Raw genomic sequence first — 26164 nt, 5'->3', positions numbered from 1 at the left:
AATCGCATTTGAAAACAGGAAGCTCAATAAGCAAGAACATCTCAAGTCTACATACAACAAGGAAATGCTTGTTATTATGCACGCATTAGCCAAATGGAGACAATATCTCTTGGGAAGTAAGTTTTTAATACGAACAGATCATAATAGTCTTCAGCATCTCCTCCAGCAAAAAAACACTATCTACAGAACAACAAAAATGGATAGAAAAAATCGCTACCTTCGACATGGATATATACATAAGAAAGGGAAACATAATGTAGTAGTCGATGCCAGTGAAGCATGACCCGTATTAGACCGACGAGTACCTGCGGGTCTTGGTGGGTTCTATACCGAACCGGGTCACTCACATAGAACCCGTGTTTAAGACCCAGACTCGACGGGTATCTTATAGAACCTATCTACCCGTATAAGACCCGCAAGTATTCTATAAGACCAGTATCAGACCCCTATAGAACCCGTCGAGCCTCAAAAGGCACAATTTGTTTAATTTTTTTATTTTTTTCTTTTTTGGAAATGAGGTGATCTATTTGTTGCACTCCAATTAGACTTATACCATCTAGCTCTTTCAAATCTTTACTTCCTTGAGGTACACATCCAGCGACTACCAAAGGTTTCTTTGCAGCTCTACCCTTGTGAATCAAGGTCTCCATGGCTGGTTGACTGGGTGACTTTATTGTGCATCTGTTCTAAAAGCATATATTTATTCACCTTGTATGTGCCATCCATGTCCATAGTCCTTGAAACCCTCCTGAATTTTGACCAAAGATCTTCAATTTCTTTCCATTATAATTCTTTTAAGATTTGTATACTAATGCACTTGTATCTACCAGCCAATGGGTTTTATTTCTCTGCACCACTGCCTTCTCGGAAAGGAAATTACCTCTTTAGAAGAAAGTTACATGCTTGCTAAATGTCAGTTATGCTCCAAAATAAAGTGAGGGATCAGGAATGATCCTTTGACTCAAAATAGTTTTAGAGATGGGCGTGCATGCTTTTTCTATTATGGTGCAATTTTGGCCATACCCGTCACTCAATTGAATGACCTTTAAGCTTGCATTCTTGGGGTCACATGTCCTATTTGCTAGCACGCTTTTACACATGAGTTTGATTTAGATTTAGAGTAGAGTTTTCTTTTACTTTGATCTTTGCTAGTAGATGCATTATACATTCCTGCATTACTTTTATAGTTGTTGATGCATGTTAACTTCTTTTGGTCATTTGTGGATGTTAATCAAATTTCAATTTCTGTACAGCTTACATACATTTTTCTCAAAGTCCCTCCTGAGTTTTGTAGAAAAGTGTCAATCTAACCTTCCTCCTTTGAACTAGGTTTAATGTCCCCTATCTAGTATCAACATCTTCTCTCTAAACTTCATCACTGCTTTATCTTTCTCATGCTTGGTGAAGTTTGACCGTTTATGAGCATTTTTCATTTCCTATTGTGGTGGCTTTGGTGGTAACCCCTCATCTTATTTTTGCTTCTGCAAGGCCCACTTGTATGTGCTTATTTTGAAGAATGTAATCTCTAGTCCCTTCGACCTAGTTTCATCATTCTGATTGTAATCTCTAGCCCCTTTTGTGCTTAAAATTTACCATATTTTAACCTTTTTTGTATTTTGACGAGTCTCATACGAGTCGACCAATCAATGTCATGACGAGTCTTATACGAGTACGAGTCGTGCAACATTGGTTGATGCTTTGTCGAGGAAAGACGAAGAACCATCATTACTTGCAGTTTTAGTTGTTGCTCCCGAATGGCTTAATGAGATTCGAAGTGAATATGCAAAAGATCCGGAAACAAGTGCTATAATCAATAACTTGCCTAAGAATTCAAAATTTGAATGGAAGAACGATACTCTTTGGTACAAGGGAAGAATTTATCTAAATTCAAATTCTAAATTTAAAGACAAGATTCTCAAAGAGTCGCATGATTCACTGTTAGACGGACATGTAGAATTCTTTAAAACCTATTATAATGCATGCCAGTCATTCTTTAAAACCTATTATAATGCACGCCAGTCATTCTTTTAGATATTCAAAACTATGTAGCAGAATGTGATAAATGCCAAAGGAATAAAAACGAAAATATTATGACACCCGGACTACTTCATCCCTTAAACATCCCGAATCAGAAATGGGAGGAAATATCAATGGACTTTATTGAAGGTCTACCAGTGTCTGATGGTAAGGATAAAATTCTTGTAGTAGTCGACAAACTCACCAAGTATGTTCACTTTACTGCAATGAGGAAATCTGACTCAGCAAAACAAATCCCTAAGATATTTTGCAAAAATGTTTACAAATTACATGGATTCCCCAAGGTCATTGTGAGCGATAGAGATGCAAAATTTAAGGGTAATTTTTGGAAGGAATTTTTCACACATATAGGAACCTACCTCAACATGAGTTCAGCTTAACATCCTCAAACGGATGGCCAAACAGAGGTTGTCAATAAATATTTAGAAGCCTACTTACATTGTTATGCCACAGATAAACAAAATAAGTGGGTTCGGTGGTTATATCTTGTTGAATGGTGGTGTAATTCTACTTACCACACGTCAGCAAAAATGACTCCATTTCAAGCTCTGTACGGTTACGAACCTCCAAAATGGAAGGACTTTGCTATCATCGAGACGAAGCTTCCAGTTGTTAAAAACCAGTTAGAAGAAACCCAAAAAGTCGTCCAAACTCTAAAAGAAAATCTAAATAATGCAAGGAATCGTATGAAGCAGCAAGCTGACCGAAACAGAACTGAGAGAGAATTTGAAGTTGGAGAATGGGTATTTGTTAAACTCTAGCCTTACAAGCAGTTGTCCTTAAAACAAAAGGGAAAAAACAAATTGGCACCAAGGTTTTATGGACCCTACCAGATCAACAAAAAGATCAGCCAAGTAGCATACAGTTTAAGCCTTCCCGATAAAAGTCGTGTTCACAACATTTTCCATGTATCCTGCCTTAAAAGAGCACTTGGTGAACATCAATCAACGCAAACAACACTTTCGACTTTAGATGACGAAGGAAGGGTTATTCTAGAGCCAAAAGGTATCATCTCCATCAGGGAAAAGAAGTTGCGATCACAAGTAATCAAAGAATACATGATCAAGTGGAAGGACTTACCAGAAGAAGCTTCTTGGGAGGCTGAAGCATTTCATCAACAACACCCGTCATTACATATGCTTTGAGGACAAACCATCTTTTCAAGGAGAAGGCAATGTTCATTAAAATTAAATAAATTGTAGTTAGTAAGTAATAAAGGAGATCATGCCCATTCACCAAGAGGCACCCAAGTTGTATTTAAGCCAGGGCCTCCCACAATGTAATTCATCATTCAAGTTTATTAATAAAATATATGTATTTTCTATCTAAAGTTGTGTTGTCTGCTTCATTTTGCTTGTAAAATTATGAAAATGAGACTTGGTTGCCCTCATAAATAGAAGGAAGTCTCATTTCACTTGTATCACCATTCATTCATAACAATCTTCTCTCTTTGGAAGTGTGCATTAGCTCCTGGTCTCTTCTACTTGGCCACAATGTGATTTCTATGGTGTGAATTGCTCTTGGAGGTGGAATTTTGCTTGAAGTTGGTTTCTTGGGATTGATTGAAGTGATTATTGTGGAAATTTTGTAAGTTTATTGCATATTTTCTATATTTTGCATGTTATATTGTTTGAAATATGGTTTCTACATGTGCCATTGTTAGAATTGCTAAATTTATATAGAAATATTGCTCCTTTATGATATGCAAAATTGTGTTCCTTGAATCCTTGAAGAGAACTCCAAGTTGTGCATCTCTTAAATTTAAAATATCCCTAAAAAGGAAGCCACTAGGGTTTGTAAGTAGATGCCCTTACCATCTCACCCTCTTCAACAAGGTCATCCTCATTGAATTTGCCCTAGAAGACTCCATTGCCCATTTAGATCAAGGTACTAGTCTAAGTGGTGGTGATCAAATCTTCTATTTTTACTAATTCCTCTCTCTTTTATCTTAAATTCAAGATATCCTAGGGTTTGGGTTAGGGTTTCTATGAAATATTGCTAAAAAAATAATTTTGTTGTGCCGTTGCTCTTTAAGTAGAAATTGCATTACATGATTGTGAAAAAGCAAAATCTAGCATCTATTGCATGCTTAAACCCTACTTCTAGGGCTCACATCATCATTATATTGCTACTTTAAGCATGTTTCAGCCATAAAAACTCATTTCCAAACCCTAAATTCTGCATATCTAATTGATAGTCTCAATCCTTGGTTGATTAATCATTGTAAGACTATTTCTTATGGCTGTTATATAACATTGCATGCCCTGTCATTGAAAATCAGTGAAACCCTAACTTATAACAGCCCTATATTTTGTTTAAGTGGTCTAGGAACAAAGTACTTGTACTTTGATAAACATTATCCAAGCCCTCAGAGCTCTGCCAGTACCCTATCTCAATCATTAGACCTCATCAATCACCTTGAACCCTCCTTATCAAATATCCTTTAGGTGATTGTATAGGGAAGCCTCTGTTGTGGTTTAACCACCACAAAATAGCTGGAGAAAGGCTGTTGAGATGACAGTGGTAGCCGATCTCTTGTTGCCTTGAAGTCTTGATCTTCCTAATGAGGCTTTGCACTAGACCTGCTAGATTTTGCAGTAACAATGCCAAAGGCAGCTTCCAAAAGAGAATCTTCCTCAAGTACAATTCATGTCATAATATACAGAAATATGCACATCCTCTACAAGACAAATGCTCGGACATGAAACTTAACATGGATATAAAGACGACTGTAAACAGGCAGAAAATGATTTCTTTGTTCATGACAAAGTTGAAGTGAAAAGTATTTGCTAACAAATGCTAATATTTGAAATGCTCTTAAATGGATACAAGTATACAGTGGTGCTGTTAATTATGTATTAGAATATAGTCTAATTCATTTTTTATTGAAGTCAAGCCAAATAAGCTAAGTTAGTTAACCTACCCTACAAAAGCATTCACCAGTTATTTTTGACATCAGGATAATACATTGGCATGAACAACAAAGAAGAAATGAATTCAACGGTATCCATTTTGGAGTTTGTCCAACCCAAACAAAGAGAGCCACCCAGGCCATACATATTCATTTATGCATTTGCCTTAAATGAGACTATGATGACCTGAACATTGCTTTAAATAACATATTTTACTGCTATAATTTGCATGGGCATTGTTCATCGCCAGCATTTTCTTTGACACGACAGTTATAAGCTCACAGGGTATATAATATGAGAAACTCAAGGCCTCTAGAATTTAAGCCAAGTATGAAGTAGTCCTAACTTCTGATTGCTTTGTTTCAACATACTCAAGGCAACGTGACTCCCAATCAGATCAAAAGATGAGAGATCCTAGGGAAAGCTTTGATCAAAGTACACAATTAGGTATATGAAGGAAGTGACACATCAGACACATTATCAATATGATTTCATTTTACAGGAAATGCTCACCTTCTTTTATTATTTGTATTATCTATTGAAGCTATCATTTGAGCATAACAAGTGTTTAAACTCCTTCAAACGGGCAACCTAATTCCATATTGCATTGTAACCTAAGTTACTAGAAGCAGAATTGTAGGATCAAGTACAGGCGTGAATCTAGATATAAGGCTGACTTCTCTAGTTTCCAGTTGATTATACTTGGTTCTCCCCAGTATAAGACTACATTAACAAAACAGAACTAGAGCAAAAAATTCATTCAAAGCCACCAATTAGCCTTGTCATTCTGCTAAAAAAGACATGAAGCTAAAAAGTGAAATGTCAATCACTGGAAAAGGCTTCTATCCCTTATACTTTCAAAACATCTGCGTTTGCAGTCTTGCAATTCTGAACTTACCTCATAGACAATGCAATTAAAAACAAAAAAAATAAATTAAAGAAAAACAGCTAAAGATGTTCACCATGAAATTGGTACTTCAAGCAACCAAACCATTTCAATATGTGACAAAACATGCACCATTGGATTCCTGGTAGATCCCTATATATCAAGATATTTATTGCCAATACGAAAAGGTCTCTACAAATTTTTGATCCTGCATCTTGGGGTTGGTAAATCCCCAAAGCTACAGTTTGAGTCAAAATGAATTTAGGAAACTGTGTATTTTAATTTCGATTGTTTCCCAGCTAAAAGTATGTTTTGACATCTGTATCTAGCTCTAAATTAAGAAAAATATATTGGATCTGGTATTCATAAAGCTTAGCCAGTTGGAGCAACTAAATGTTTGGCCATTTGCATAGGATGACCTGATCATATTTCAGACAGCAATCTATAACAATAGTTGCAGACTAAGAAATAAGTGAAATTCTCTCTAGAGTACCTCATGGAATGGCATGCCAAAGTCAACTCTAAAGAGATTTTGAAGTAAAAAATGCAAATACTACATCACTACCTTTCAACCCAGACATCATGGAAAATTCATAGGGAGATTACTTGGGTCTAATTGCAAGAGAAATAGGGAAGAAATGTGGACAAATTCTGAAGAGGTGACATCTAAAAAGCAACCATTGCAGAAAAATGGAAAGTCCTAAACTCCACTTGACAAACTATTTAGAAGGCCAACAGGAAACATGGACTTAAAAAACACTTAGATAAGGGAGCAACATAGATGAATTTTGAAGGAAAAACCTGCAATACCTGGATATAACCACATCCATGAGGTACTGATATTCAACAGAAGCATTTGCTTACTTCTGACAGCAGACCAAGATCCCAACTTATGGTGTGATGTCTGATTGACCTCTTCAACTCAAGCAATTTCTATAGTTAGCAAGAACATGTTTTTCCTCATTTTTTTCCAAAGCCAGTCCACTACTAAAAAAGATGTATAGTTGTCATCATAAATTATTGTACTACCATTTCAAGATAAGGACAAAACTTGGCCTGATTGTTACTTTTCTCCATTTTATTGAAATCCATGCAGACATACACGACACAACAACACAGAATCCATCCAGAACCTACAACTTTAATAATTTTAGAACCCCTCATTTATTGTACAGTCTTGCTTGTGTGATTGATCTCCTGGCACAGCTTTCAGCATCATAATTATGCTAGTTCAAGTAGAGAAGTAACTTACAAAAAGGCTTGTAGCTTAAAATATTTTTGGTCTCCTCCAAAATATGTTCGAATGAGTCCACAACAAACTGTTCCAAGAACTTCTCCTGCAAATATGCCACTTTTGAATTTAGAAATTAAACACATCTAACTGCAATAATGTTCTATTGTTTCCTCCTCAAAAATTTCTATGTAAATCTAAAATGACTTTTTCAAGTGAACAGAAGATTACATAGTATAGAAGCAAGAGAATAGAAGAATAAGTCCAAATACAAGAATATGTTAACCAGCAGCCATGTCAGGAAGGTTCTAGCAAATATATCGAGTTGATTATTTAGTTAACTTTGTGTATCACCTCCAACCATCGTTTAACCATAAAATTTGGGCCACCAGCATTTACTTTACATCAGTAAAGATGTCTCATTATCTCAAATGGCTGCCGTAAGTGTAACAGTTTCATTTAGTGATCAAGTGCAAAAAGGGAGACATCAACAAAGTCACCAACTTTCTTAGTAGACCTCCAGACATGGTTCTTGGTGTTTAAGACATCAAATAAGTCACAGTTGACAACTGGAAGGACCGCATCCCACATAATCTAGAATGTGGTTGTATTTTGAAGGGACTCAACCAACCCATTGTAATGAACCTAGGGAGGATAATTAATGTAAAATATTAGGTACCTAGACAAGTACCTAAGGAGAATAATTAATGTTATGTGGCCATACTCGTGGAATAAGACCCACTAAATGGTTGGTGTGTGAACTCATTAACTAATTTAATGAACCATACTCATGGAACATGGCTTGTTACCCACCACTTTGTGGGTGATATCACTAGGAGAAAAAATTTCTCCAACATGGTCCTCAGCCAGCAACCCCTTGTAGCGACCAAATAGCTCGATGTGTCATTTTCTCCGCCACTGGTCCCTCGCCCATCTGTTATGATCGCATGTTTGAAGGTGGGACTCTTGACCCCAAAGGTATGACTTTTCATTGGTTTAGTTGAGTAAATTTGTTTACTTATCATGGACACTTTTGGGCATGGATTGGTGGGGGGATTCAGCGGAAAGAGTGGACTTGGTTTATACTCTTGCCTCCTCTGTTTGATTCGGTAGTTAGCCATGTATCCTAGTCCCGTGGAATCTCCTTTACTAACCATTAGCTTTAGAGATGGCACTACATGGGAAATCCCAATTTGAGTTGTGTGGTCCCCTCCACACATTTTAACCCCATTCATCACTTTTCCCATCTAGGTCCACATGTGTCCACTGGGTCCATATAGGGTTAGCTTCCCCCTCCCCTTATGCACTCTTTGGGTCGGCCCTAGAACGATGCCCAGAGGTTGATGCAACTAAAAAGAAAGAAAAAAGTATAATTTGGCCACTTACAACAGGAAATGTACCAGAAAATGCAAAATATGGTCGGGACATACAAATTTAGCACGTGGGAAAAACCCAAACATGAGCTCTACCCCCCACTCATAGCCATCACCCTGGTTCCTATGGGCCCCCTCAACATTAAGGAACCCATGATTGTCCCAACCCCTGGTGGGCAATGAGCTGCCCCAAGTTCCAACTGCTATATTCCACACATCATGCTCTCATCTAGAGCCCTGAGCAGTTATAAAGAAAAATCAATCAAAGGAAAAAGGCATATGAAGAAGGGTGAAAAAACAAAGGTCGAGGCAATGTTGCACGAAGCGGGAGCGAAGCGGAAGCGCGAAGCGGAAGCGCGGAGCGCGGAAGCGTCATTTTCCAAAAATCTAGGGAGCGAAGCGTCCGCGGAAGCGTCTGCTATATATATATTTTTTTTTATATTTTTTTGCATTTATACTCAAAACAAACATCCCAAATACCAAATTAATTGTAGAAGACATGAAAACATGCATATTTTTGCATAAATCAAGATAGATATGGCATCCATGATTCCATTGTAGTTACTAGTATGTACAACAATCATCTATATTCTAGCTATTACAAACATACATCAAATTTTTAAGCATATTATAAAACATAAAACATTTAAGCATATTATAAAACATAAAACATAGAGCATATTATGATTTATCTAGCAAGTGAGCAACTGTCAACATTTGTCATGTCCAAAATTCAAATAATAATGTTTACAAAATATGTCACTTGGTCACCGCCAAGCCAAAAAGGTTCAAAATTCAAATTCACAAGTCTACAAGTCTAATGAGTAATCTATGACAAAAAGAAGTAGATTGTGAATATATCTACTAATCTCTCCTCCTTCCACCACGAATAGAACGTGATGGCGGGCCTCCACGTGGTGGCAATGAAGAAGATGGTCCCTGTGTAAGTCGTGGCACTGGAACTGATGAAGAAGAACCTCCTCTAGTAGAAACCAAGGGACCAGATGGGGGTGGGGGTGGTGGCATATCAACACCCGTGTCATCATCCTAGAATCGCTCAAAAAATTCATGCAAAAAAAAAACACTAGTTAACAAAAAAATTAAAAACATGAATTCTTTATAAGGGAAAATTGGAAAATTCATACCACAATGGACATACCTGGATAAGAGAATCCTCTAATTGCTCTAGTCGCAACACTCCATCCTCCAAATTGGGCTCCTCTGGATTCTTGTCCCAAGTCAACAAGTCTTTATTAGACTTTGCATCTTCACAGTAATGGGACAACAATCGCAAGTTGTAATGAACATAAACCAAGCTCTCTGCCCGGTCTAAATTCAACCTGTTCCTTTTAACACTGTGGATGAAAGAATAAGAGCTCCAACACCTCTCTGCAGAAGAAGTGTTTACCACCTGTGATAGCACCCGCAATGCCAAACTCTGTAGAAGTGGAGTAGGCCCTCCATGCATGTTCCACCACTCAAGAGCAGAAAAATTCTCTCGATCTTGAATTGCATGCATGCTCGAAAATGGACCAGTGCTGCTCGTATAGTTGCTCACGTGTCTCCGTACCAATGCAGCCTCCTCCTCATCAGGGATTAATCTACTCAATGCAGCCATATATTTTTCGTGAACCTCTTTATCTTGGTGTGGTCTTCTCCTGACTCCCCCCCCAGGTGCTGGTTTTGAAAGCCATGATGGATGATAGTATTTAGGTGTCAAAACATATGCTAATGCATGCAATGGAACATTTAGGCTATCCCATCGTTTTACCACCTCTTCACGAATATAATTGTACAAGGTGGTATCTCTAGGCTCAACAATGTCTTTAATCTGCCCCAACATGCTATCCATTTGCTCATACACCTCCCCAATTACTGGTCGATCTGAATCTGCAAACTTGATCATGTAATAAATTGGTTTGGTGAATTGCAAAACATATTTAACCTGTGACCAAAAGTAACTGTCAAGAACAATGTCCTTGACTTCATTAGCACCATCTGTGTCATTGTTAATTTCATCCCATGTTTCAGCACACACCAGATTAGTTAAAGCTTGTCTCACCCTCACTAGCCGCCTAAAGGTGAGGTAATAGCTAGCAAATCTTGTCTTTGCAATTTTAAGCAATTGCAACTTGGAGTAAGTGCCATAGAAGTAGTTTACCCTTGTATGCCCTGTGATGAATTTAATGAGCTGCTTCCCTTTCCTGTAAACCTCAGCAATCCACCCACAATCTTTGTGTTTCACAATATCATGCATCAAAAGGTTCAATGTGTGAACCAGGCACCCAGACCAAAAGATGTGTGGATGAGTACGCTCAATAATTTTTCCTGCTAACTTACAATTTGCTGCATTATCTGTGATCACTTGAATCACATTATTCGGACCAACATCTTTGATTGATTTCAATAGGAGATCTGCAATGTTTTGTGCAGTTGCACTGATGGAGGAGGAGTCATGAGATGCAATAAATACTGCACCACTAGAAGAAACACCAAGAACATTTATCAAATGTTGGTTTCTAATATTTGTCCACCCATCTGATACAATGGATACCCCATAATCCACCCACTCATGTGTAAAACGTGTCAAAGCTCTTTGAACCTTAGCTTTTTCTCTTTCTAATAACACTGTTCTAGCTTTCTCATAGTTGGGGGCCTTGTATCCTTTTGGGGCTTCATTGATGGCCTTTACCATGTCATGCCAATAGGGAGAGCGAAGCACATTGAATGGTACACCGCAAGCACAAAGAAAACGGACTATCTTTCCATCCACATCATCCCTCCCAGTAACATTAAGGAAATCCCCTATTGTTTTTCTACCTCCAGAGGTTGCAAAAGTACCATGAGGAGATGGGCAACTACCAAATTTAGAGGTTGCACTTGATTCAGAATGAGTTTTTTGTTTCTTGTTTTTTCCTTGTGCAGCCATCTCTAATTTGATGTATTTTTGTCTTTGTTCACTTGAAATGTTTGGGCAAATGGTTACCCCCACGGAACCCTTTTTTTCATCACTGTCTAGCACCCCACAAAGATGCCTCCTCAGACGGGTATATGAACCCGTATATGGTTTTCCTCCATGACAACCATGAGGGCACATCCATTTGTAAGATCCACCACCCTTTCCCCCTTCAAGTTTGGTCACAAAGGTCCACAAGGGATTTGATGTACCTTTCCCATCTTGTGCTTCAGTGTCCTCTTCAAGTTCATCCCCTTCCTCTTCAAACCCTTCCTCCTCATCATACATTGGGTCACTACTATTAGGACCAAGTTCATCCCCTTCCTCTTCCCCTCTATTCCTCACCCTTGCCATCATTAAAACCAAGAGTGGAATGATACATAGAAGCCAAAAGAACACCATCTTGGAATATGGATATAGGTGGTGGACAACCTGTAAATAAAGGAGCAAGTAGAAACAATGGGAAAGAGTAGGAGAGGGAGGAGAAAAATACAATTTTTTTTCAAAAAAACAAGGGAGTTTGGGGTTTGAACTTACCTCTTTAGCTCTTGTAGATGAAGTCCTCCAAGCTCTTGCTCCAAGCTCCTCCTCCTTCTCCTAGCTCCTCCTCCTTCTCCTAGCTCCTCCTTCTTCACTCCTCCAAGCTCTCCTCTCTTCTCCTCTCCTTTCCTCTCTTCTCTTCTCCTCTCCTCTCTTCTCTTCTCCAACTCTCATAAACTCAAAGTGAGAAAATGAGAAGAGAATGGGGGCTTTATTCTTTTCTAAAGTCACCCTAGACTCACCCTAAACTAACCTAACCCACCCCCTCATGCTAGTTAAGTCACATATTAAAACAAATTTAAAAAAAATAAATTAAAAAAAAGGAGGCCGCGGGGTTGCTTGCGGAATCGCCTGGGTGGCGTGCGGGTGGCGTGCGGTTCCGGGCCGGAAGCGTGGCGCCACCCCGTGCCCGAACCGCCCTCCGATCCGCGGTTCCGGGGTGGCCGCAACCCAAAAGGCAGGAATCGCATTTAAATTCCGGAACCGCGCCACCTCCTCCTCCGAATCGCGCTTCCAAATTGGATTCCGGGACGGTTCGCTCCGATCCGCGGTTCCGGGTTTGGATCCTCCGGGGGGGGGCGATTCCTGCAACCCTGGGTCGAGGTAACTCATGTACCACGATTTGCTCCCTCCTACACTCATATACCCAAGTGTGGGCTTCCCTCATCATAGTTACCCTTGTGCCATGACATGTGGCTTGGAGCTTTCCCCTGATCCCCACTTCGTCCCATCACTATATCACATGCCACCTACCCATTGATGGATGTACCATGGACATGTCACCCCCTTTAAAAGCTGAAACCACCAAATAGGGTCCTTGGTTAACCCCCTTATTGAGCTTGGAGACACTTGTACATGCCAAAGCCCACTATGGAAGGGCATGCCACCATGAATTGCCCACTTGATTCCATGATTTGTAAGCTCTTTTACTTGATTACTCTAATGATTTGATGTATTGGAGGGAAAAGGGATGCGTTGGACCTTATGCAAGATTGCAGGTGGGTCTCCATTTTGGGGTTTGGTATCCCTATACGGGGTCCAAGCCCTCCAGAGGGCCATATTGGCACTTGTAGGGTGAGCGTTGAGAGCCATGGGCCTCCACCATAGCAGAGAGAACTTATGGATCCCTAGAGTACCATTCAGTGATTGCTCTTGTTCCACCTTTTGGATGAGGATGATGCACCTGGTTCAGCATGCCCAACCAACTCCACACTTGCACTATACACTTGGCAAACGTTCCAAGGTCCAGATGAGGATGTGTCTCACTGCAAGAGACAAAGGGAGGTTCATGTCATCATCCTAGCCCTTACATATGTTTTATAGGCATATTGATCCACTTGGAGACCCATGAGGATGTCATTGTGCCCCCACACCCACTAGGGAGCACCACATATGACTTGCTTGGATATCAAGGGGCCAACCCCTTGCCCACTACATTTCGAGCCTTTTCACTCAACTTGCCATATTTGGACTCCATTAGGTCTCCTCATTGGCCCAACGACTCATCATATTCATTATTTTGCCCTCTTGAGAGGCTATTCTTTGTATTATTGAGCTATCTTGTTGGGATTGTAACCAAGTCATGTCATTATTATGTATTATTTTATTATTTGGGGCTAAATTAGACCAATTAGGAAAATCGAACCCCCTTTAGAGTTGTATAAATATGAGAGAGGCTCATTCTAACCTCTCATCATCACTTGGATTGGATTGGTATCTCTTGAGAGATTTTCACACTTTTTGTTGGCATAACTTTTGGAGCTTTCTTGATGCACTATGATGTTTGGATTTTTGATATTGTCTTTGGGGCTTCTTTATAATGCGAAATTTATGAATGGATATACTCTCTCTCTCTCATGTAAGTCAAAACTTTGATGCTATTCTTGTTATCTTACTTGTCAAATGCATGTATCTTGTTATCATTGTTCTTGTATGGGTTAATGTAATGCGAAATTCTTCTAGGACCTTGAACAAATGATTAAATGCATGCGTTGAGCTTTGACGGATTGGGTGAATGTTCCTAGAGGCACCACTTAGGTTTAAGACCTCGAAACTTTGTCTCCTTCACAAATTTGAAGTATAAATTCCTATTGACCTAGTTGTTGCCCTTGGAGAGGCTAGCAACGTCAATAAGGGCTCCTTAGCTCACGAAAATTCTCAATCTATGTGTATCTTGACTCCATTAGGCCCAAGCAATAAGGCATTGATCCTTGTATCCCTTTGGTGGTCAAATTTACCTCTCTTCGCTTTTCCAAATTCTAGGCCTAACCCTAGAGGGTCACCTAGGGCATCCAACGAATTTTATTGTAGCCATTCAAATCCCTCGATTTTTGGTCCACTATTGCATTGGACTTTTCTCCAAAGGTCCTCCAAATTTCAAGCAAATCCGACGGTGGAATGCCGAGATATAGCAAGCCCTAGTTATAAGGCCAATTTTTTATGTAGGTTAGTGTCCTTTGGATCATTGCATTCAAATCTCAAAGAAAACTTGTCCTTTGACCTTATTCTTTCCCCTAATTAGGTCATGTCCCTCCTTGGTTGATCAACTCCATACCCTTGACCTAGTTCGGGTCCACTTGGCTTCTTTGTGGTCCCACAAATCTACAACTCAAATTCCACAAGGATTACCTAGAAGCCTTTTCTTCATTACAATCCTGAAGTCTAGGAAACCCCTTGTCAAGGCATATCCCCTAAACCTAGACCCAAGTATCCTCTTAGCCCTTCCTAGAGAGCCCATCACCTTGCTTCTTAAGCAAGTAAGCCAAATAATTGAGTCTCTCTTGTGAATAGGCTTTAGGAGTCACTCTCCATCCCATCATTGATCTATTCATCCTCGTGATTCCCCTCATACCAGGACTCCTCCCATTGGTGAAAGTTCGTAAAGGGCAAGGAGCCTTAGCTGAGGTGACAGTGGGTTATTGCTCCATTGTTGCCCCTTTACCTAATAGTTGCTCTATAGGATCCCTTGCTAGTTTGAGACAAGAAAAAATTTTAAACCCACATAAACAAGGCAAGAACATTTACATGAAAAACAACCAAAAGCTTTCATCCCTTCTCAAAGTATTTAAACCAACTAAACATGTTGACAAATCATTACACATAACTATCTAACAATAGTTACAATCATTAGGCTTAGGAAGTTGAAATAATACATAGGTTTATAAGATATGCATAATGACATTAAATATTTACACAATATAAAGATGGTGATGGATCATTACACATAATTATCTGATAATAGTTACAATCATTAAATGGCTTAAGAAAGTTGACATAACACATAGGTTCATAAGATATGCATAATAACATTAAATATGAACTGACATGAAAATTAACACAGTAGTTCATTTCTATCTCTTAATACTTTTGAAAGTTTAGCCTACTTCTTAGATATCCTTCACATGAACTACAAAGTATAAGATTTGAAAAAGAAAAATAGTGCTTAAGCCTTATATCCCCTTCCATGCACATTGAGATGTTTTGAATATCTCATCTTTGTGATGACATGTATCCCCCATTCCAAGCACATTGAAATGTTTTGAATATCTCATCTTTGTGATGACATGTAAACGAAAGATGTAGAGAAAGACATTGTATATTTAATTTTGTGGATAGTGTTTCATCTATAGAAAGCTTGACTTTGACTTCAATCTTTTTTCCAAATTCTAGATGCTATATCCTTCCAAGTTATTTTAAAGATAGTGCATCTTTTGATCTCACCCTATAGAATGTATGTGTTGTTTCTCATTATGTCCAAGTTCATTCCACTTTAGCATTTCCTATATCAGTCAAGGTGAGTTGGAGGTATTAGATTCAAGTTTGTTTGCTCGCTTCAATTGCTTCTAAAATGTGTTTTCCATAGGATTCTTTAAACTCGTGACAATTTTATAGCTTTTGTTTTTTAAATATAGTTTAGTGTTGCTTGATCTAGAGGAAAGTTAGAGATCCTTCATTTGGTTAGTCATTGTATACTATCATTTGTCTATACTTAAGCTTGTTCTTTTTAAGACTATTTTGTAACCGTTTTTAGTAGTCTTTTCTTTTCTCCATATCACTTACTTTATTTTGCCTCGTATAATTTTTATTGATAGCTTAGAATTCCTATGATATGATATCAACCTATATATCACAATGACATGTTCCCTATATCCCTATGAATCAAGGTTGGGGTGGAACTTGCAAATGCTCCCTACCACTCCTAAAATGCAAGGATTGGATCAAGCATGCCACTAATCCATCTCTCATCCAAGGGGTTACCCTAGGGATGTCATAGGATCAATTGTTACAACCCTTGAAACCCACTAGGACATTCAAGCATCCCAAGTGGCATAATCAACTTCCCACCAATAACAAAGAATAAAAAGAACATTCTTTTCCTTTTCTCCAAATGGGATGGGCCCACTAATGTTTTGAAGGTTCCATGCATCCTCTAAGTTTGTTGATCATTTTGGAATTAAAGTATTGCGCAGAGCGCGCGCGCATATGCATAAATATATAAAGAACATTCTTTTCCTTTTCTTCAAATGGGATGGCCCCACTAATGTTTTCAAGTGATGCATTGTTATGCTTCATGCAAACTTCATAAGCATTACAATTGGCCGATTTATGTTAGGAATTACTAGCAAATATTAATAACAAACACTTTCATTCAACTAAGTTGTCAAAACATAGTGGTGCTCTTCCATCCAAATCATGGAGGGCTTGCAAATGGCCCCAACCATTTATTTGAGCCCTGAGGGAATTGAACCTTGGTGGGTTGTCTAGAATGCCATCTTCCGAGGGTGGAAGTGTAAGGGGTATCACCCTTGATCCTAAAGGAAAAATTGAAACATTTAGGGTCTAGGAAATTCCACCCATAACCAAGCCAAGGCATATGCACTCTTTCAAAGTTTAATTTTGGCCAAGGAATTCAAAATCAAGTCTTTGATCGTCATAGGCAATTCAAACATAATGATTAGATTGATGTTCTCGACATCTGTAGATTGGTAAAATTATATGTTTATTGATATATTTGTAAAATTATTCAAATTTAAAATGATTTTATATGCCATCTCTATGTAATGTTGGCAATTTTTAAGGTAAAATAATTTTATATAGTAAAATTTGGGCAAATCATTTTTAGAAAAAATGGAAGTTGGAGAATGTTTTTTTCGAAAAAATCATGCAAAATTAGCCCACCAATATTAGCCCCTAAAATTTTCGTTTCTTTTTTCAAGATTTTCAAAGAGCATAATTATCCAGCTAACTCTCTCACTAATGAGGCCACCTCATTTAAGGACAACTAGGGGTGTGAACTATAAAGCCATACCACAACATTCATACATCATGCAAACGAAGACATATACCATCTTGCAAATAAACCATCTAACTTCAAACACCTCCCTCCCTCCTTTTAAATTATTAACATCACATTAAATTACTTGCACACATCTATTTCACCTGAACTCTAAAGGGCACCTTGCTTCTTGGGTGAAAAAAAGGGGAAATTTTGTTAAAACAAAACGCAAAATATCACCTAGCAATAAGAAAAGCTAGAGATACGGAACAATAAAATCTTTAATGGCTGACTAATGCTGGTCACACTGAATGGTAAAAGTCGACTGTAGAATAAAATTTGCAATTAAACGACCGTTAAGCAACCTCGTTTACCATATTTCGGTAAAGTCAAATAGCGTTTTCTCGAGAGAATCAGAACAAAGTACAAAAATATGACCTTAAAACTGTAATTCTGCGAGTATAATTCAACAGTCAACACAAAGATATAGTTATCAAACCCTAACCATGCAAATATATATCCAGAAGGCGAAGTAAAACGTCGAGGAAAAGATTTTTTATTTAAAATACCGCTGCTTTGTTAATGAGAAAGGCTGCTTCTACATTAATCCGAATATCACCCTCGCTCCTGATTACACGCCTCACTCTGACTGTGGGGAACGCCAGAGTTGTAGGAGTTTCCGGCCTTGGGACCTTGATGTGCGAAATTTTTACAGGACGGCTTGGGGTTTCCGCCTCCCCTATATTTGGAGAAGAATAAGCGCCATTATCGGAGGAAATTTTCGTTGGTAAGGTTTTCTCATTTGCATTTTCCTGATCCTCGCTGAAATCTGAAGAAGACTGTGCAAAAGAATCGGATTTTGGAGTGTTAGCTGCATTCATTTTCGCAAGAAATATGAAGTGAGCGAGCGCTACAAGCAGATTAATGTAAAAACACATCTCCCATTAGAAGGTATATATAGGGACAAACGAAACCTTGTATTCCACATGTGTGATGTATTGATATCATAACTAACTGTGTTTGACCGGCTATCAGTTTTGTCGGTTGAAGATGTTTTTTCACCAAACCCGGAGCATTTCATAATATTGGTTGAATGTTTTCAATTGAAATTTATGGCAATATCTTTTCAGACTATTTTATAATATTGCTTGAATTTATTTTTTTTTAATATGCAGGTGTCACTGTGGTAATGTTTAAATTTTTGAAATATTTTAATTTTTGTTGGTTAAGTTTGGCATCACTTTTCATTTTTTATTTATAATCGGCAAATTTACACCACATAGGTTGGTTAGGTAGCCTCAACCTGCTCAGCGGGAAACTAAGTTTGTTGGTCACCTATCCTTACTGTAAGTCATCCAAAAACAATAAAGTTTCAATCTTTCTAACCAAGCTAAGTATGTCTCTATTTCATGACAAGACTCTATATGTCTATCTATCCATAAGGATGCATAACGTAAAGTAAATGCTAACCGCATATAAAAACAAAAAGAAACCAGGTAAACTGACTATCCCTTGTGCTCTTCCGATGTTGATTCCACCGGTGTCAGATCCTTGATAATTTCTCCAGGCATCTTAGTCAATTCTATGATGCATGGGATGTGCCTTTGAATTCTATCCAATCGAATGTCCTGCTTGTGGAGTTGGAACTGAATTCGCTGCAAATCATGTTTGTAGTTTGGCATGTCTTGGAGAGAGAGAGTCATCCCCACTGAGATCTGTTCCATGGCCTTCCCCAACAGGTTTTTCATAAGCCAGTAGAGGTATAAAGTCTGCTTGAATTGGGTTATCCTTCCTCTGGTATTCCCATGGTTTGGGACTAATGTCCTCCAATTCTCTATCTCATTGCTCTGCTTGATTTCTTCCTCCCATTCTTCTAACAATTTTTGAATGCCTTTGTCCGTTCCTTCTCGATATGTCGCTGCAGCTTCACTAATAAGATGCTTGACTGATTTCCTTCCTCTGCGGAGTTCCGACGTGCTCGGGTCCTTGGCCTTTGCAAACTCATGGCATCTCTTCCACAACCCCTTCGTCTTGTTGGCCGAGCCATCTCCGCACTGTTCGATACTTGTTCACAAGAAAGAGGTGTTATCAGCAAGCTTTGAAGCATTTTACTGTCTTGCTTGGAATTTTCAATGCCGACATTCTCCCCATTCTTTATCTTAACCCAATTATGCGCAGAATAGGGGGCAGGGTGGCCGATGGGCCAGTCATGAGACGTGGTCGATCTCCATATCCCTTCAAGCTTTTCACTCCTCCCTCTCTGATGCCTCACATACCCTGTAAGGTTGACAGGCCCCTGCCAAGGCCATGCAAATATCCCTAACATCGGCCCGACCAGTGTTCTGTCGTGGTATGTCATCTCATTCTCCTCTGCCCAATGAACCAAATCTATTCCTCTACCCTTATCATACCCTTCCTCCCCCACAGGGATCCTAGCAGGTTTCTCTGTGCAGTTACTACTCCCAGTTCCCCATATCTTGTTGTGGTTGCATCTGCAGGTCCACCCACCAACCCAACATGTTAGCTACTCTTTGCTACCCTTAGCCTCTACCGCCAAGCTGCTACCTACCCATCCCTAGCACCCAGCCTCTCTCAGTCCACACCATGTGAAGCCTGGGGTCTCAATGCTACCCATAGTAAGGGCCTCACAGCCACTGGCCAAATTAGTTCCTGACGGGGTCAAAACTAGGATGCAAAGCCAGACTAATACAGCGCGATGCCTCTGCCAATTTTCCTTGTGTTTCCCCCAGTTTCCCTTCCCAGATGTCTACCATTCCCCCTAGCAAGAATCAAACCAGGTCAACATTGCAAGGGAGGTGCGAAGTCAAGATACATACTCATTTCCGCTCCAAGGTTGTTGTCATTGTTGTCATCGCCTTCCTTCTCTATTGCTCCAGCTCCTTACTCCACATACCATATTACAATTCTTCCTCATTTGTCTTACCTTAATTATTATGCCTCTCACCTCATCTTTGCCATCCCTACCACCTTTCCCACCACCCTTGCATGTACTCATGTGAAGGCCACCGCACCCATCGCCTTGAGTGTGTGGGGGGTGGTGGGACGTACCTCTCCTTTACTCTTCATTATTACCCACAAGCACTACCATCCTCCAGCACGCACCCCGATTAGGGTTGAAATATTTTACATTTTGAGTAGATGTTTGAATATTTTTATTTGAAATTTATGAAAGTTGTTTTGATTAATTTGTGTTCATTTTTTAAATAAAATATTGGTAAATTTTATTTCTAAAAAAGATTTTGGTAAATGTATGTAGATGGATTATATAATTAATTAATTTTTGGAACATGGTAAAATAAGGTTTTAACATTAGTGAAGGAATTTAAATATAAGGACTTTTAGGGTTGGCTATAAATATGGGTGCCACATAAGTAAATAATTTGTGCAGTGTTAGGGAGTTACAATAACTTATTATTTATAATTGATAATTTCAAAATCATCTAAAATACCTATTCATACATAGATTTACCAAATACTTGGGACTTGTACAATTTTATTTTATTTTGTTTGTCAAGTTGTGTTGTCTCTAATCCTCCATGACTGGATTTTTTTAGCATGTCTCCTCCCCTAGCACAAGGCACAACCACCCACCCCTGTGAGGTTTGATATTGTGTCGCCTTGCTAAGGAGGCGAGGCTCATCCTCAACGGGTTGTGCTAATGGGACTTGACAATTAGGGGTTTACAATTTCAAAACGACCCAAAATACTAATGCATATAGAGATTAACAAAATAATTAGGACTATCAGGGAATTGGTTGGTTGACAAGTTGTCTATGAATTAAAAACATTTTTTTCCTAATTGGATAGCCAAATTGGTTTTGAAGTCAACCAATTTGTTGTTCTACCCTAACAAGGAACCATTCAATCTCACAAATCATTTTTCCTACCAAAATTCTAATTATGTTAAGATTGGCTTTTGTTGTTTGGTCCAAATTGCATGTATCTCAAGATGATAAATGAGTACCCTAAAACAAAAAGATATCTTGAATGCAATGTACAAATTAGGATAATGCCCTACAAAAAAGCATATGCATTTGCTAAATCTAGTGGAAAAGGCCTAAAGAAGCTTGCGGGGTACATTTTGCACGTCTTGGGCAGTGGAATAAGAAAAACATTTCATTTTGGAATGTGACGCATTCAAAGACATCAGAGAAAGTTATGGGAATATGCTAGGATCTGTTTCTTAGCATTGTCTTTTCAGTGAGGGGATTGTTGAAAAGTTGGGCAAGCTCATCATCAATTTAAACAAGAAAAGGATTGAATTGCAAAAGGTGAAAGCAGGAACTGATAGTCCCATAGACTATTTTTAGTCTCGTGAATGTTAAAATATCATTTCATTTCATATATTTTCCTTCAATCATTCCTTATCTTGAAACAAAAATTGTCTACCTCCCTCCTTTAAAAATATAAATTTCTATAATTTATTGTAATAATGCTTAAATTTTTAGAAAATTAAATTATATAAGTTTTCGCAGGGAAACGCTCTACAGCGCAGCATGGGGATAGATCTCAAGAAAACATGTAAACATAAACATTTAATATGTAATGTTTAATGTTTAACATTTTCAATCTAATGTCGACCTTATTTAGAAATCAATCTAATTATTATTATGTATAAACACAATATAAATTTAAAATATAAAGAGCTTTATGAACACTCAAAAAATAGGTATGGTAAATAAATATAAATATAAATAAATTGGAGGTATAGTAAATAAATAAAAGCTCTTTTTTATACTTACTTCAAAGGTATGGTAAATAAATAAAAATATAAATAAACTAGAGGCATGGTAAATAAATAAAATTTCTTTTTATATTTACTTTATAAACCTCATTATATTTACAGAAACTCAAAAAATAGGTTTTATTTAGGTGAAGCCTATGGGCATACCATTTTAATGCCATGGGCTAAATATCATATTTATAAAAGAGGTATGGTAAATTAATAAAAATAAAAATAAACAAGAAATATGGTAAATAAATAAAACATTTTTGTATTTACTTCATAACAAAATAAAAATCCGTGATGATTAAAGATAGATCTATATTGGTTATTTTACATTCTCAGTGAACACTTCATCTATTACCTATTTGTAATGATAAATAAGTTTTTAAGTGTGTAAAATAAAATATAAAAATAACACTAATAAATTAATTTATTAAATAAATGGAAAAGTGAGAAATTTGGTTGAATTCTTAAGGATTTTATATTGATAAAAAAGTTTTAAAATAATAAGTTATAAGTAATTAAAAACGAATAAAAAAAATTTCGAAAATTAATTTATTAAATTAATGGAAAAGTGAGAAATTTGATCGAATTCTTAAAGATTTTATATTAAATAACAAGGAGCCACTGTTGTGGCGCTAGTCCCTGCCGGTTAACAGAACAGTTTGGTCAGTTATTATTATGAGATTTAATTTGCGTTATCATGAGAGCTGGTTTCCATTAGTAGTGTGTTGTAGGCATGCTTACATGTATTAAGATTTAATGAATTGGATGGCCAATTGTTGTATGAACTTTTTGACTTTATGCGAAGAGTGAAATATAATGAACTTTGCCTTTGTTAAGTAAGAATTGTCATAAATGTCATTGAACTGATAAATGCTTGTAATGTTGAGTTTGTATTTCTTAAAATAAGATTAGTTTTAGATATGATTTTCCAATGTCTCATGATTTAAAAAACGCTTAGATTAATAATTAAAATATAATAAAATTTAACAGTGAATCATAGAAAACTTGAGGGAAAAAAACTATAAAAAGTAATAATAATGCATTCTAATGTATGAAGAATTAGAGAGTGTTGAAGTAAGTTATGTATTTTAATAAGCACGGGGTATAAAATATGTTGAAATGCATAATAATGAATTATAATCTACGAAGTGTTAAAGTGAGTTATGTATTGTAAGAACCATGGTGCACAAAACATATTAAAATAATAGGAAGGTGTTAAAGTAAGTTATGTATTTTAATAACCATGGTGCACAAAACATAGAATTTTCTTATTTTTTTACATTTGAATATTATGGAAATATTCATAAAATGATAATGACCAAATAAACATTATTATGAATATAAATTTGTTAATTAAAGTCGTGGTGGAGAGTGTTCAATATTTACATAGATCATTCTCGAAGGTCAAAGAAGAACTTAAGCATTTAAAAATTATAGTTATGGAGTCTTGAACCCATGATTGAAAGATTACATATCTAGTAACATGTTTGGACATAAATGATACCATTCAGGTTAATCTCAATGCAATCTCAATGCAATGCAATTCTCAAATAGCAATCTCTATGCTTCAGCACCTTATCAACAACTCGCCCCCAAACAAGGTAATTAAAAGTTGGCGCTTGGAATTGATAGGGGAACACATCCAATCCCACCTCTCATTTTTTGATTATGTGATCACGAAACATGTTGATAAAAAAGGTAACAAAGCAACAAACCTGCTAGCAAAACGGGGAGGTGAGTTATAGGGACAAGAAATGCAGCAAGATTGGCCTCCCTCCTGTAGAGATAACCACCTAGAAGGATGCGGAGAATAGTGGAGGAGGAAGCCACTTCCCCAACGGGGGTGAGACCCGAGACTAGAATGGTTGTCGAGCCCCATGAGGAGTGACAAATGGGTTGAAAACTCGCTTGAGCCTTCAATTGAGATGCAAAGAGAAAATATCCAAATCCATGTCATGTTCTGATTTCTCCTCCTCCTTTTAAAGCTTGATTGCTCCTGAGAAACCATGGGCAATTACCCTTAGTGGATAATGTCAATTGGTTGGGGATATTACACTATATAAAGGAACCATTTGTACAATAGAAAGAAATGCATAGGAATGATGATGAATTAATATAATTTTCTCGTCAAGGGTTTATGGAGCATATACTCCTAGTGCCCATTGTTTTTTATAGAGTTGTGTTCATTTGCAACTAGCATCTACATCAAAGAGTGAGAATTGGAGACATATAATTCCACTAGATAGAGGATGAGGCTATGTGTGTCATCTCTCTATTCATTAACAACATTGTGAAGCCATTGGTGAGGCCTCCCCCAATGGAATTGAGATTATCAAGATAAGATTAATTGTTTAGGATAGGCACCACGTGACTCCTTGCTCATGATGCAATGAACACTTTCCTCATGCAAAATTTAGCAATGGTCTTGGGTGTTCCATGTGCACATAGATATTTTAAACTTGAACAACATTTTCAAGTATAAGTTCACATAAATAAATGAGTTTTCGTACCATGAGAAGCTTCCAATTGTCAAAGCATGATTAAATATAACAATTGTTTTCTTACAAATTAAAAAGGTCATTTGCACTTTAATTAATCATGATGCTACTCAAAATTCCACAACCCAAATGAGACCATGACCTAAGAGTAGAGTTGCTTTCTAGGTAATGGAGGTGTGATAGAAAGGACAACAAAAGGTAGAGATCTAATCCTAGCAATGGGACATATTCAGAATAGTTTTTTTCCCAACTTTATCATGAAGATGATATTCAAGTTAAGGAATATCTAAAGTGAGAACATATTTCTCATAGCCAAATTCTATAAAATGGAGGGGAAAGGAAAAATGTGTTTTAGTTCTCGTAAAGCCTCTCATAAAGTGCCAAGTTGAAAGAACTATAATCATTCTCATGAAGTGCAAAGTTGAAAGAAATATAATCATTCTTTCAACTTAACTTTCCATAATTTTTATAAGCAACAATTTGAAATGGTGTTTATCATAGCCACTTATCAATAGACATATAAGGAAGATATTTTGCATGGCACAGACCCTTTTTAAATTCATCTTAGCTTCCTTTCTATTAAGTGAAACAAACAAACAAACAAAAAATCAAAGTGCAATTTTCTCATTGCTTAAAAAGAGTAAACATTAAGATATATATACTACCAACTTCATGGTTCTCCATTATAAATAATTCTTCCAATATACCCCTTTCATATCAATACATAACCAAATTATATTACAACCTTGTAATAATTCTTCCAATATACTCCTTTCATATTAATACATAACCAAATTATATTACAATCAAGAGTCTACTAAAAACTCATATTTCCTTTCTTTGCAATTGAAAAAATCATGTTTGAAGCAAACTCTAAGGCATACATAGTCTTGCCCAAGATTTGACCACAAGGCCTGTGAGACCAAACCTCCCCACCTAACCATTGGGACAACATCCTCGGACTTGAAAACTCATATTTCTTATATATATATATATATATATAATAGTTAAGAATACCCAAAACCCAGAAAGATCTAGCAAGAGAGAATATCTACACTTTATAAACCCTAACAAGTTACTTCTTCGAATTGTCAAGTTTTATTTACATACCTATATTAAAAATAAACTAACCATGTAGTAAATTTTTCTGGTTTAAACACTAAAAAAATTGCAGGGCCACCCATGTCGCAAGAAATGCCACAAGAATATTTCAACCAATACTCTCCGTCACTTTTTATGAACTTTAATCTTCTTTGAACTACAACATGAGCAGATTTCACTACTTTCTTTGATCAAATCTAGATAAGTGGCACATACAATTCTCCACATTACAGCATATATGATCCATTGCCTAGTGAACAGAAGGAACAGCACTAATGACTCTGGTCTGCTTTCGGCATCTTTGAAAAATGCTATCGTACAATATATCGAATTGTACCCCTGCTCTTTCTCGGTTGATAACAAAGAGAATGTGATCAGCTTCCACAATTGTATAGTACCTGTCAATCTCACAAATTAGAAATCTTAATTAGGTCTTTCTCAAAGCTTGAGACAAGTTATTTTTTGGTTCTTACCAAACACCTGGTTGCAACGAGTGACCATCCGTTAATTCTAGACTTAGCAAGCAGTGGGGATGGGGCTCAGGAAAGCGGGGATAAAGCATCGAGATTATGTTTAATGCTCCATCATTGTCTTGCCAATCC

At 37.3% G+C, this 26164-nt stretch overlaps 1 protein-coding gene and 1 long non-coding RNA gene across 2 annotated transcripts in view; both read right to left on the bottom strand.

The window, feature by feature from the left end:
• NF-YC10 (nuclear factor Y, subunit C10) overlaps positions 1-18165 on the bottom strand; it is a 68698-nt gene extending 50533 nt beyond the window's left edge. The window contains exons 1-2 of the mRNA XM_089377284.1: positions 17780-18165; positions 7088-7172 (exon numbers count right to left, since the gene is read on the bottom strand). Of these exons, the coding sequence (XP_089233410.1) occupies positions 7088-7172; positions 17780-18148 (454 nt within the window). The 5' untranslated portion in view covers positions 18149-18165. The remainder of the gene's footprint in view (positions 1-7087; positions 7173-17779) is intronic.
• A 7481-nt stretch (positions 18166-25646) lies between these two features.
• On the bottom strand, positions 25647-26131 carry LOC149225704 (uncharacterized). The gene is made up of 2 exons (XR_016246983.1): positions 26036-26131; positions 25647-25960 (listed from the first exon to the last, which is right to left on the bottom strand). It is a non-coding gene; the product is annotated as an uncharacterized LOC149225704 (long non-coding RNA).
• Positions 26132-26164: the final 33 nt, after the last annotated feature.

This window comes from Pinus tabuliformis, chromosome J, assembly GCF_031772625.1.
Source record: "Pinus tabuliformis cultivar Carrire ecotype Pingquan chromosome J, CPIR1, whole genome shotgun sequence".
In the NCBI taxonomy this organism is placed as follows: Eukaryota; Viridiplantae; Streptophyta; class Pinopsida; order Pinales; family Pinaceae; genus Pinus; species Pinus tabuliformis.
The sequence above is the reverse complement of the archived record's forward strand: the minus strand, read 5'-3'. Positions and strand labels throughout refer to the sequence as shown.